The sequence below is a fragment of the Dermacentor andersoni genome, chromosome 2, assembly GCF_023375885.2.
Source record: "Dermacentor andersoni chromosome 2, qqDerAnde1_hic_scaffold, whole genome shotgun sequence".
In the NCBI taxonomy this organism is placed as follows: Eukaryota; Metazoa; Arthropoda; class Arachnida; order Ixodida; family Ixodidae; genus Dermacentor; species Dermacentor andersoni.
The window spans coordinates 168676952-168690952 of NC_092815.1; the positions used below are offsets into that span (position 1 = coordinate 168676952).

The following is a 14001-nucleotide window of genomic DNA, read 5'->3' on the forward strand; positions in this document are numbered from 1 at the left end:
GATTTTCCCTTTATTCATTATTTCTCTCCACCTTGCGGGTTTCCGCAGAACTACTATGTCAAGCTCTTGCCGTTGCTTCGTGTTTTTGACAAATTCGACTTCGCCCTGCCATCTGCTAGCCGCCTGGTTAGCTCAGATAGTAGAGCGGCTGCCCCGGAAAGGTGGTGGTCCCGTGTTCAAGCCCCGGACCAGGACGAATTTTTCTTCAACTATGAGGCTTTTCTTTCGAGGAACCCGTATGGGTTTCCTTTGTAGCAATTGCTACGAACGGGTGGATGTCTGATTTTCCCTTTATTCATTATTTCTCTCCACCTTGCGGGTTTCCGCAGAACTACTATGTCAAACTCTTGCCGTTGCTTCGTGTTGTCGACAAATTCGACTTCGCCCTGCCATCTGCTAGCCGCCTGGTTAGCTCAGATGGTAGAGCGGCTGCCCCGGAAAGGCGGTGGTCCCGGGTTCGAGTCCCGGACCAGGACGAATTTTTCTTGAACTATGAGGCTTTTCTTTCGAGGAACCCGTATGGGTTCCCTTTGTAGCAATTGCTACGAACGGGTGGATGTCTGATTTTCCCTTTATTCAAAGTTAAAACTGCGTGAAAAAAAAACGAAAGAAAACGAGCACCAGATGAAGGAACACACAACATACCATGAGCAGAAACTGCCGACTGACAAACAGTTGGCGGTCGGCGCTGGAGGTATGTTGTGTGTACCTTCCACTTGTCCTCGATCTCTTTTTTACGCAATTTTAGCCTTCCTTCGAGTATAAACAAAATAAACATCAAGAACGTTTTAATAACGTGTTCTTACAGCAGATAATAGAGGAACGTTCTGTTCAATAAATGCAGCGCCTGGTGCTTATTACTTCACATCGATAGCCGTCGCCATTACATATCTCAACAAAGAGCGTATGCCAGAGTTTATTACTGGCGTGAACAGCAACGCTGATACAATTCACAACACCTTTACTTCGCATTTGTTCTTGTTTGTTTGTGCGTGCTATTCTTGGCTTACTACGGTGGCTTCTCTCGTAGCCGGTAAACAAGGCCTCACTTCAACCACGTGGTCGTTGGGGCTGAGATCGAATCGCTGCCACGCATATCTTATCACAAGTGGCAGTTGCCTGAGCGACTGCAAATGCGGAAGTGGTTTGTGAGAAGTGTTTGCTAAAATGGCCGGTGAAGTCGTATCCGAATGTTCAGTAGAAACCACGTAGAGGAAAACTGTGGAGCTATTGTGCATATTATCCTAGGGCAAATTTATGTGCTCAGTTAACAGCAAGAATGAATGCTAAGGTGCCAGGCGACAGTTATCCGCTGGTGAGACGCTGCTAAACACCCTTTAGGGCAATGTCAATGAGATTTAGCCAAATTAATTTTTGCTCAAATGGGAAAATATGTACTGTGATATGCAGAAGAAGACAGTAAACCGTTGTTCGGAGTTGTACGGAATGTTTCGGTTCTGAGTTGCGAGTTATTTTCAAGTATTCTTTCTATTCTTTAGAAAACTTAGCATCTATGTCCGCACAGTGGCACGTATTGGTCACTTTCCTAAAGCGATTCTGCGCAGTTTTTGTAGAACAGTTAAAAATAGAAAATGAAGGATTCGCCTTTTTGGTGTTTTGGAGCTCGTTACGTTTCATAAATCGCTACATGATTCTACATTCCATTATTTCGGTGAGCTACTTAGCAAACGAAATGGTATATACCCCTAATTCACTTGGCTATAAACGTTGAAGTTGTAGTGACATGTGTGAACCACGAAGCTGAAATAAATATGTTTAGCTGCCAACAGGTTTGTGTTGTTCTTCTGTTATTCAGTCTGATATCTTTATAGTATCGATTTAGGAGCATTTTAGGTGAATATTGATCACATTCATTGCACAAAAGCAAATTTTTTCTAGCTTCGCGATAATGTTACCAAAACATGTGCATACAAGAATGGCTCACAACAAGAAACAATAGCTGTCATACAAAACTCGGCCTGTGAGCAGGATGCCATCTCAAGTGTAGTACAACGTTATCACCCTCAGCGCAAACATACAACTACAGACACGCGTACCAAGAAAATATTGCTTGATTCGAGCTAATTGTGTCACTGCAGCTCATGGTACGTTTTTAAGGTTGATATCGTGTCGCTGCAACACGCTATTGTTATTGTTGTGCCGGATAGTCGTTCTGTAGAGCTTGCATTGCGTAGTCCGCTTTGTGTAGCTTCAAGGTCCACATTCCGAAAGCTTTTTCGCTTGTAATTAAGTGCAATTTGCCATCGGACGGTCGCCTTCTCTCATGAGAGGTCTAGCTTCACGACGCGGTTAATATTTTTCTTACAAACAAAGCAGAGTATAAGAGCTTTTTCTTTCTTTTTCTTTTCTTTTTCTAAATTACGGCACTTAATTCTGTTTAGGCGATGCCGCAGGAAATCCCGGGCTGTGTGATGCGTGGCAGTGAACAGATATGAATATTTTGAGGCGCCGATAAGGTCAGTAAGCTTCTCTCTGTATTTTACTTATATAGGTAGGGTGGTTAGACAAGGCATGACAATAGTTGATACATGACATAGGTGCCTAGCCAAGAAGTTAATCTGATAATGTCGTAACGAATAAAATGCCGTGGGCCTAAATAACATATTTTATGAGCAGCCACGCACAAATGCGCTTCAGCATTAAACGTTACCTATTTTGCGCAAGTCTCTCGCATCGTTCGTGAACAGGTAAGCTTCATGTATGCAGAGAAGGCAGCGCTATCCTTGCAAGTTCCAGCCATTCTCCTCCCAATTTGTCTAGTGAACACTTCAATTTCACGATTACGCTGGCCGAAAACACTGTCCGAACCACTCAGTTAGGATACTTGTGAAGTATCGCGCTGAACGTGCCAGACATTGCAAGAAAACCTGATGAGAGCATGGTGTTACGCATGAATGCTATCGCTACATTTAATTATATAGGGACTTAAGGAAATCATTGATTAAAGCGTTTTGGTGATGAAGGAGCGTAGTTTCCTCAGTGGCAAGGCGAATAGCTTCGAAGATGCAAACGCATTCATAAACGACCGTGTCTTTACCACAATTTATTGCAATCTTCAATTCGCACACAACCTATTCATCCTATCTGAACGAGGCGAACACATTTTTATCCTCTGTTCTTTCGCTCATTGCGGACCACTATGCGCCTTATAGCGCGGACGAGAATGGGCAAGAAGTACTCGGAGCCACCGTCACGTTGGTCTTCGGCATTGTCAGACAAAGCATGGATGATCTTGATGAAGTCGCTTTTGGCCTGCTTGGTTAAAGCAACGTTCTCGCCCTGAAGCAGCCGACCCAAAGTCACCAGCATTTCTCCTGCCTTTTCATGTGCACCTACCTGAGCCTCTGCAAGAAAGATAACACGGGGTTGAACGTGCCTGACCTGCGCAACGGGCTGTCAGAGAAGCTGTAGTAGAGGGCTCTGGAATCAACCGTGACCACCCGGCTTTTTTTTACGTGTGGGAAAAGCGCCGCGCACGACCGCTCTTGACAATCAATTACGGGGCTTTACATACCAGTACCACGATATGATTATGAGGCAAGCCGGAGTGAGGTAGTCCTGAAAATTGAAGAAACTCGGGTTTCTTTAACGCTCACCTAAATCTAACTACACTAGTTTTTTCGCATTTCGCCCCCATCGAAATGCGGCCGCCCTAACCTTGATTCGATCCCGCGACCTCGTGCTCAGCAGCCCAACACCATAGCCACTAAGCAACCACGCCGGGTACGACAGTTCTTGTATTTTACTTCTATCGTTATGTGGCAACTGATGCCGGGCATCGCAACCACTTGAAAACAAAACCACAGAGCCACTCGGAGGTATGAAATAAAACATGGGCAGCACTTGTGGGGTCCGATGGTTCGTGCATCCACATTTTGGAGAAATGTTACGAAGTTTATGCTCATAATATCATCATATCAACATATCGCTCTAGTTTCAATTAAACAGAGAATTGCCGCCAAGAGAAATATGCCTAGTAGATTATTTCGCATGACATGTGGCTGTGTACTGCAAGTCGTTGAAAACTGAGAGCGCTTTTCGCCTTCGAATTTGATCGTTGGTTAACAGTTCTTCTGCGACGTGGCGCTGATACGCATTTTTCTTCCTAGTTAATACACAACATCAACATAAGTATCTGGTCTAGTATGCCATACAAATAGAGTGCTGATAAAATAACAAATTTAATGAGCAAAATATTAAGTGCTCTCTCGTTGACATAGCCGTTGAAGGGGAATGGTAGCACCTCGAGGCCATATTGGAATTGGATGTAACTTGTAATTTCTTACCATGCAAACGAACTCGTTCATTCACGGTACCCTGTGGGGATCTGCGTAAAACAACGAAAATATAAAAGATTAGCGTAACAGTCCCCAAAGGCATCGCCCTCGCACAAGGCTTATTGTTGCAAACTCACCCTGTTCCTCCGTCTTCGTTAACCATGAAAGAGAGAGAGAGGTAACACGTTAGTAATTATTAATTTATCAGGGCACGTTATTGCAATATACACTACAGGGATCACTTTTAGCCACGCTGTATTCACATAGCCAATATCAACATATAGTAAGAATGTTTACTCATTTGTATAAAACGAAGTAGCTAATAACTGTGCTTAAATAAAAAAGGTCACTTTTAAATCCTTTAGAGCGGTTTGAACGTGTGCTGATTCACTTTCAGACAATCGTAAATTAAGTCTTAGCATCACTGAGAAATTTGATAACTTCAAATTAGAAATCATTGTTGCTATCGCCAAACAAAACAATCGAACCACAGTATTTCAACTTTTTTTCTAAGTGGTAGGGCTTATGGTTATACATGGGTTGCAAAGGCAAGCAACCTTTTCCCAAGTTAGTTTGAAATATGTTACAAGGGCAAGCTAGGCTCCGAGAAATGTGAATCCTGTTACTAGAGGTACACTAAACGAGACACACTGAATAAATAACGAGAACACAAACACGCTCTGGTGTCTGTATTTACTGCTTCACTTCTGTCCATACGTGTTCATAACATGTTTCATATTCTCACATATGTGGCTGCATTTACTATTTTGGTCAGTAACAACTCCTTCTCTGAACTATTAAATAGTCGAAATTCCTTATTTCCTTATTGTTCTTTACTGATTGATTGCACTGTGACATTAATGTCTCATCAATTGCGACGAATCTTTACGCATATGATCTAAATGCTGAACTGTCAAGTTGGAGGCGAATAATATAATTTTGTCGTGAAACATGTTTCACTTTGTTCTACGCGTCGCCTTTTAAAACCGCATGTGAGAAAAAAGATGTACTATTATGGCTCATATTTATAAAATCTGTGATATTATCCTGCAGAGGAAACGCGCGATTTACTTGGTCATGCATGTGTCGCGGGCTCAGATAGTCTTGTCACGCGAGACATAACGCAATCGGAGCTAAATTAGGCACTCGCGAGGCATTGAGAAAGCCTACGTCACTGCACTCTAGCGCAATGCTGGCTAACGCTCGGCAGAGCGTTAGTCGATCCGAGAAGGAGTGGTCGCGTTGGAGATCCAACTGTACCACCGTAGGTACAATTCATGGGACTCAAACCGGTGCTCATCAGCCGTTAAAGGGACAAGAAAAGTAATTTGTTAGAGAAATTTCACGCTTACTTGCTATGGCGCCCCTGAATTCGACTCGGAGGGCTTAGAAATTACGTAAAGAGATTCTAGCAGAAACACAAAGGGATATCCAACCAAACGGGACGTGCCAGTCTCCACAGGCAGTGCATACACGGAAGATATAGGCAAGCGCAGGAGCCTTAAGCATCTACGTGTTAGGTGGTCTTTAGTGGCCCTCGGCTGTCTCGAGCGCCCAGGATAGGGAGTCCTTTCTCTAACGTAGTGGCCGAACACCATTTGCAGATTAAACACGTCCGCTGCAATTGGGGGCAAGCACGATTGGAAAATAGTGCCGTAGGATCCCCACTAGTTAAACAAACGCTGAGCACGTAAGCTTTCATATACATTAATTAAAGAAACTTTGTTCTTTCTTTATGTGAATTCCGCACCGTACTGGCCATACAGCATTTGCAGCCCCCCAAGAATGCTTCACGTACCGCATTGCGGCTTTTTCCCTAAGACAACCTTTCGAACCTTCCTTTCTTCACTTTTCTTTCTTTTTTTGTGCTTGGAAATTTATTAAAATTCTAGACGTATGTGCGGCTTTTTGCGCTCTTGGTCTTTTTTTTGTATTTTTTCCTAAGTTAATTTTGTTATTCATGATTGTTGAAACTACTACGTTACTGTTCTTTAATGGTAAAAATATCGGCACGTTGGCACGCCAAAATTATCGCAATATTTACTAATGCTCTCACTTCAAACGTATTCAGTCAACACTTAGAATTTGCACGCTATTAAGTGATTTGGTACCATAAATTAAGTTTATTTTAAAACTTTGGCAAGTATTTCAATTTGTCTTCGAGAGAACAGACGTAAACTGGAGACAACAAGAATGAAGGAAGACAATCGCCTGTCTGTGTGGGTCTCTGTCTACGCTTTAGTAAATCTCGATTTTGTGAAAGCAAAATTTTATCGGTTGGACAGATACCAGCCACGCACAAATACAATACCATTTCGAAAAGCTCTATGTAAGAAGATGAACAGTGTCAAGGGGAAACAAAATGTCGCCACATGGCAGAATCCGCATGAGTTTGTTGACGCAAGGCCACAGAAGTCACAAAGACGCAAAGGTCATCCTAGTTACCAACACACTTCTGGCTGCCGAATTCCTTGTGTAGACTATCCATTGATGCTAGTGATGGCATTAGCTCAGGAAATTGAGCAGCCGTGCATTTGCGTGCACATATTTAAGCGACGTAGTATGACATGAGTAAAAGATGTTACAAACCCTTCATTTCCCAACAGCTTATGAGTTTCCTATTGGTGCGTTGAGTATAGGTAGGGGCCATTCTGATTTTGTTAAATGACGCATACATGTTGTGACTAAGAAAAAAGAAACAGAGCTCTTTTCTGTTTCCCCAGAAGCTACGAACTTATGAAGCAGGACGCCACCATAGTGGCGACCTGCTTTTCGCGGAATGCCCGGAATAAATAACAAATGCAAGTGTCAAACGGGGGCAACAAAGTGATTTTGTATACTTACAGGCAATGGTGGAAACGGAAAGCAAGGTTAACAAGAAGTAGACCTTCATTTCAGAAGAGACAGACGATGGATGTGAGAATTTTCAACACAGATGGCTTTCCGCTCTAGAAAAAGGAAGCGACATCCCTTTGAAAACAACTCACTGAAAACCACCTCCAAGAACAGTCATTAAGAACAGGCGTAGACGCTAGCATTACGTTTTTGGTCTTTGACCAACATTAAATTTATAAGGACGTATGGTAGCAGGTGCAATACATGCGTATATGTTGATCATTTAGCTGGCTTTTGAATCCAAAGTTATCGTAGCATCTCATGCACGAATATCTTGTAGAAACACTTTGTACTAGATAATGGAAAGCAGCAGGCGAAAAAAAAGAAAGAATTACTAACTCCCCAAAATACTCAATCTTGTCACCAAGAACCTTCGTCCGTACTGTAATGAGAAATTATTTCTTTGCACGTTGGTAAACTGACTTCTTACATCATTAAAAAAAATTATATTATGGGGTTTTACGTGCCAAAACCACTTTCTGATTATGAGGCACGCCGTAGTGGAGGACTCCGGAAATTTCGACCACCTGGTGTTCTTTAACGTGCACCTAAACCTATGTACACGGGTGTTTTCGCATTTCGCCCCCATCGAAATGCGGCCGCCGTGGCCGGGATTCGATCCCGCGACCTCCTGCTCAGCAGCCCAACACCATAGCCACTGAGCAACCACGGCGGGTATTCTTACATCATTCACAGAAGAGTGATATGAATTCTCTATTCAGTACTTTAACACGTCTTCCAACCAACATACAAGGTAAATAGAAGTGAATTTAAGTAAACTGCGCGGCTTTGGCCAGATATGGGGGTCGAGAAGAGGAGAACACGCGAAAGAAACAAGTATGCCGGTACCATTGCCCACTAGTCATGAGCGTAGTAAACGCGTGGATTGTGCGTTATACATTAGGTTACATGCCTATTCGAAGCACGAAAGTGAGAAAGCAGAGATATTTATCCCCCAGATTTTGAAATACACCAGCACCCACCGTTGCTCGGTTTCCGTTGTCGCTGCGTCTTGTTCAGTAATGAGTTTTAGCCTTTCTTATATACCATGTACCTTCAGGCACTCTAACAAATAGAACAATGTTATCCCTGGGGATTTCCTATCTGCGTTGCAAATCTTGTGGGAACATCGTGTGTTATGAAAACTGGTGTTGCCACAGGGACAACCTCCTCTGAAGACAATAGCCTTCAAGATTATCCCTCTCCTATTTACATTGTCGTGTACGCCAGGGTTGCCTGGCTGTGTGACAGGCGCTACGCATATTTTTTTTTTATTCGTCAAATAATATATTTACAAAGATTATTAGAGAAACAAGGTCATTATATATAAACATGACCGAATATCTGAATATAAATAAACCACTGACGACGATCGCACGTGAACTGTTGAAATTTAAACTGTTTCTTTTTAAATCGTAAATTGTTAAATATCGCCCGTGGCTGCTAGCATTATTTTAGTCCTTGAAGTGGGTTGCTCGATGCGGGGGACATTACTCGCACGAGAGATCGAAATGCATAATCTAATAAATGAGTTAAAGTAGCTAATTGACGTTTTAAATACATACATTAGGCAAATATTGAAATTTGCGAGTAGCGACTGGCGAGTTTCGTAAGGCGTATTCGCTTGGCACAAATATTGAGGTTGTACTGGTTTTGATGTATGTGCCGTGAAGTTGAGCGAACATGCATTCTTGTTCAAATTAATTTTTTTATGAAAGTGTCGTTTTGCCAATTGACGCACAAAAGTACCTGGGCAGCAATGTATTTTGTTGCCAACCTCACAAATTGGTTTCGCAAAACTGGTATAATCATGAAAATTTATTTACAATTGGAGACACCTTGGAACTCGCCTGCTACAATTCGTAAATTTCATTATGTTCAGTCAACTATTTCATTGCAAAATAAATAAGTAAGTTTTAGCTAAATGGTGGATTATGAATTTCAATCTAGCTCCCAAGTAATGGCCGCCTCTTTGACTAATTTAGCTCAATGACTCGAATTTAAATATCTTGCACAGGCTATTTTACACAAATTTGTAGGTTACCTTTGGGAAGAAAGCCCTGCATAATAAATAAGGCCGGTGAATGGTACGGTATGAATCGAAGAAATAGGCAACATTATATAGCGCTGGTGTCAGAAACCAACTTTCTGCAAAATTTTTTGCCAGAGTATTTACCGCGATAAACTGCAGTCGGTGCGGTTAAGCTACAGCTGCGCTTCTTACCGTATTTACTCGATTCTAAGCACCCCCTTTTTTTCACGATTGCGATGCCCAAAGTGAGGGGGTGCTTAGATTCGAAAAATCTAGAACGTCCCCCCCCCCCCCCCTCCTTCTTTTCGCTGCGACATCACGACGGGACGGGTGCGAGCAATAACATTTTATTTTGCAAACATTCAAAAGAAAAATCGGTGCAGACAGAGAACCCATCGCTTGTGTAGGATGCTCAGTTACTATCACTGCCACTCGAGTTCGTCGCACCGCTTGAACCGCTGCTCTCGGTATCCCACAGCAGGTCGTCTTCCGTTGCGTCGAAGTTGTTTGAGATCGAGCCCTTCTTAAATGATTTGACCACAACGCCCACTTGGATTCTCTTCCACGCATCCGAAATCCACTTTGCGATGGCTTATGGGGACGCTTTCTGCTGCTTTCCCCTCGTCGTCTTCTTCCGGTAGGGGTTCCGCACCCACTCCTCGTACTCCTGTCGGAGATTGGCTTTGAAGGGCTTGTTGACTGAAACGTCGAGGGGCTGCAGCACTGGCATCATGCCACCTGGAATTACAACCAAGTCGCTATTGATGTTCCGAAGCTTTGCCTTTACCTCCGGGGTAAGATGGCTCGATACGCGTCAAACAGAGACATCGAACGCGTGCCTGCAGGTCCACCGAGCAATAATTCAAGAGTGAGCAAGCGCGTTTGGCGGCCTTGGCTACGCGTTCTTCCTAACAAATAAGGGGGTGCTTAAATTCGCATGCAAACTTTTTTCCCTACTTTTTCGCGAAAATTGAGGGGGGGGGGCTTAGAATCGGGGGGTGCTTAGAATCGCGAAAATACAGTAGTTGCCGGCAGATTTTTGGTGAGTATTCGCTACACAAATTGCGTCATCCTGCGTTCTAGACAAGCACTGTTGCACTTTGTTGAAGCTGTGACAAGGCATGGCGTTATAGAAATTTATCACCAACTTCTTTACTGAGCATAACAAACAATTAACATTTTTTTACAACTATTCATTCCCTGATAAACAGTTTTGTATTTGTTTCATCCAAGTTTAAACGCGGTAGCTACCAAGATTTCTTCGTGAGTGTACATAATGTACACATCCACTATGTATTTAAGAAGCAATACGCTCCTTGCCGACAGCTTTGCAATAAGGCGAGATCTCACGGTTAAAAAAGACACCCCCAATAATGAAAAGAAAAACACCCGAAAGATGAGACCAAAACACTTTCGTACGTTTCAGAACATTGAGCATGCGTTTTATACTTCTCCACAGAACATTTTTCCGCTCAAGTCTCACAGATGTGCTGCCGGCTGTCACGTGATTCAAGCCGACATATTCATGAGCCGCAAAAGACTGCTGCGCCAAAGACGAAACGCGAAAATAATTCGTAATGAATTTTAAACGTGTCCTTTTTTTGCATGCCTCCCAAAAACAAAGCCTTAACGGCTCAATATACCTGCACCATTTTGTTTATCTGTAACGAGAGCCGGAATAGCGCAGCGATGTTATCTCAATGCTGTTAGATATTGCGCTTCGTCAGTGGTCTGAGCAGCCGATATCATTGGTATTAGTTGGTCGTGAATCGTGAATGATAAGGAAGGAATAGAATCACGCAAATAGAATCCGCACATTAAACTCACAAAGTTTGTTTTCGCTAAGCAAGTCTACACGTAAATATTTCCATGAAACTTTTGCCGGCTACCCATGGACAAGAAACCAATTCAAGGAAACGTATGATCTGTTGTGGTAGGTAATGTATCAGACACCCGCAAATACAATCTAATCATCAACTTCCTATTGGCATATTTTTTCTACGGTCCCTGCAAAAATTTTTGATAGTGGCAAGAAAATTTCCGGCAAAAAGACGCAAATATTGTTCCAAGAGCATTGTAGCGTTTCAGGTCATTAGACCATCTATTCAGTTTGGCTTTATAGGTTTAGCAATAACACAAAAATGTTAGGGTAGTGCTACCTGTTATATAATATTATTGATTGTTCCTCGTGGCGATGTTCATGTAGCAAATATTTCTATCCTCAATGCACATTGTGTTGTACTGTTGAGAATTCAGTTTCGGTGAGGACACCTCCTGGATTCATTTTCATATCATTCAGAAAGATGTACAGAGTGACCATAAAAGCTGGCTGTATTGCATTTCACCAGAGCCAGCCCCACTAACTCCAATATAGTGTAAAAAATGGTTTCGGTTGCGTTTTCGATGAAACGTGAAAATTAATATTGAATTGTGACACTTGCGCCTGAGCCAAGCCGGATCGTCGTGCTGTATGGAATGGAAGCAATACTGCTGTAGAAAAAAACAAGACAGAGTATAGGTGCATGCAACATGAAGAAAAAATCACATAACATGTTATTTACAATTTGTCCGGGCTTCAAGGAAAGCTTCACTGCACACTTATTTACACCTAAGCGTGACGTACGCCGATTTTTTAAACTATAGTACTTTGTACTCTGCTGAGAAATGGTAAACAGTCATATTAGCTGGCGAAATGTTTGGTATGCATGAAGACATAACTGCTTTTCTAAGGATAAGCAGACCTGATCAGAACTCAGCAAACTGATGGCATCATAGATTAGCATTTCAATTGCTGCTGTAACCTACGATGCAGAAAAAAGAGCATTTTCACTGATCCCACGGAGACAACGAGGACTTCAAGGTAAGCGTAATGAGCAATCAGTTAAATTTGGTCCTTACGAACACTTACAAAGCTATTTAAAATGTTCTGCACCTACGATAAGTTTGAGTATAAGTGTTTCCGACACACCACTGTTCAGGCGCCGTTTCCATAGGCTAATATTTTTCACTGATTTAATATTTTTCACTTCACCAGCGTTGACCGGCTTTCTGGCTACGCTGTATTTTGCGTCATTTTATATATTTCCCAGAAAAAATCGCTTTTATATTACCGCACTATCTGGAAAGCAGTTTACCTGTGCGGGTGTGGCGAATGGGCATATTGTTGTAAAAAATTACGGTTATATTGTAATATAAGCCGTCATATACCCAAATAAGGCTAAGTTGCGCGCAGTAATGCTGTGCTACATCAAGCATGGGTCGTTTCAGTGTGGCACCCAAATATTTGAAACGCAGCGCCGCCGTTTTCGCTTCTGCTAGAAGTAGTAATGTCGCTGTTCAAGGTAAAATGAAGATCTTACTTCTCTGACGGGGCGTACTAAGCGGTATTGAACAACAAACTGCACGCAATACTATAAGCAAAACACAAAAGCATTAGCTATTCTCAAATAATAAAACGCAGCGCATGAATTAACGGAAAAGCAGTATCATACATTGATGACATCACCATGCTTGTCGCAGTGTGACATCGCTGCCTTTTGTTTATTTTATTTTATTCACCATCGCTCACTGCACAGGCGCAACCACTGCCAGTTGCAACACGGAGTCCATGCAAACGCTACGCAAAGTGCCCCGCCACCGTCGCCTCATGAAGTCTTGCGGCGCCGTAGAAATCAAAGCGATTGGCGAAAATCTTGCGGAGTCGTCTGCCAAGTCTTCACGAGGCGCCGGTGGGGAGCTCCGCCATGGGCTCTCGTGCTCCCGCTACCAGTGTCCGCGCCTGTACATCCAGTCAAGAATCCATATTGGTGTCAGGAAGCAATCCGGCTTTACCGAGTCCGTTCTTGTCTTTTTTTTGCTCCCTCCTCGCGTAATCTGCGCAGGCGTCTCTTGTTGAGTGTGGGAAGTCCAGGAAGAAGATAATGGGAAACAGCTTATCAAACAGTTCGTGGTACAAGGAGCATTGTGACTTTTGTAATTCCTCAGACGTGGTTTTTCCGTAGAAACAAAGGATGTGGCAGCCAGTGGGAAGCAGAGTTTGTGGTAAAGAATCGGAGCTGATGCGCAGCCCTTATCTTGAGGTCGACGCGGCGAGTGAGCGCTCTTTTTTTAAATGCATGGTATGCCGCCACAGTTACTTGTCGTGTTTCACGCTTTCAGGTTACTTAAATGAAGACGGAAGAAGAGTTTCTGTAAGAAATACAAGTCAGTCAAGAATATACCAAATTATTAGAAATTGTTGCTTTGCTAGCGAAAAATTTCACCTTTCCGTATTTAATATCTCACAGCTTAGCATAATCGCCGAGGGCATGAATATCGGGTCCTCTGTTTACAAGAAAGTTGTTTCGCCAAAATTGTTCATCAAAGCACTTGCCAAGCAGGCCTGATGGCGCAAGTAATATCAAAATCTGGCCGATATCGGACAGCACTAACTGACATAAATTCTGTCGCTGATGTCCTCCTCGTGTAAATGGACTTACATATATCTGCAGAATAAATGTTTGCACTCAAGTGACATTGAACGCGCACTCAAAAGGCAAACTTTGGTCCGATAACACACTTAGCTTGGTTGGTACTACGGTTCGACAGTTCTTTTTTCTTTTTCTTTAGCCAACGCGTGGTAGGTGATAACCAGATCGGTCCGCACGCACTATGGCGCAGAATGCCACCCTTAGTATTCCATCTCTCGTAGGAAAACCAGCGACGAATGACAAACGCTTTGCTTTGCATACTTGAGTGCTCAGATTCACGGTGAATATCCCGAAATAACTATTTCAC

At 42.8% G+C, this 14001-nt stretch overlaps 1 protein-coding gene across 2 annotated transcripts; it reads right to left on the minus strand.

Annotated features, from left to right (window-relative positions):
- Positions 1–3044: 3044 nt before the first annotated feature.
- On the minus strand, positions 3045–8232 carry LOC126540487 (uncharacterized). Of its 2 annotated transcripts, XR_007601548.2 has the most exons (4): positions 8177–8232; positions 7143–7246; positions 4308–4448; positions 3045–3365 (listed from the first exon to the last, which is right to left on the minus strand). XR_007601548.2 is itself a non-coding variant. In XM_055076063.2 (3 exons), the coding sequence occupies exons 1-3, from the start codon at positions 4459–4461 to the stop codon at positions 3127–3129; spliced, it is 306 nt and encodes a 101-aa protein (XP_054932038.1). In that variant the 5' UTR covers positions 4462–4505; the 3' UTR covers positions 3045–3126. The 2 variants fall into 2 exon arrangements, 1 of the variants encoding a protein (XP_054932038.1); XM_055076063.2 differs by lacking the exons at positions 7143–7246; positions 8177–8232 and having other exon boundaries at positions 4308–4348; positions 4436–4505.
- Positions 8233–14001: the final 5769 nt, after the last annotated feature.

Coding starts and splice junctions, on each gene's coding strand:
- LOC126540487 (XM_055076063.2), bottom strand. CDS start 4,461: ATGGTTAACGAAGACGGAGGAACAGG. Junction 4,349..4,435: donor AACGAAGACGGAGGAACAGG/GTGAGTTTGCAA, acceptor TGTTTTACGCAG/ATCCCCACAGGGTACCGTGA. Junction 3,366..4,307: donor TGAACGAGTTCGTTTGCATG/GTAAGAAATTAC, acceptor TCTTTCTTGCAG/AGGCTCAGGTAGGTGCACAT.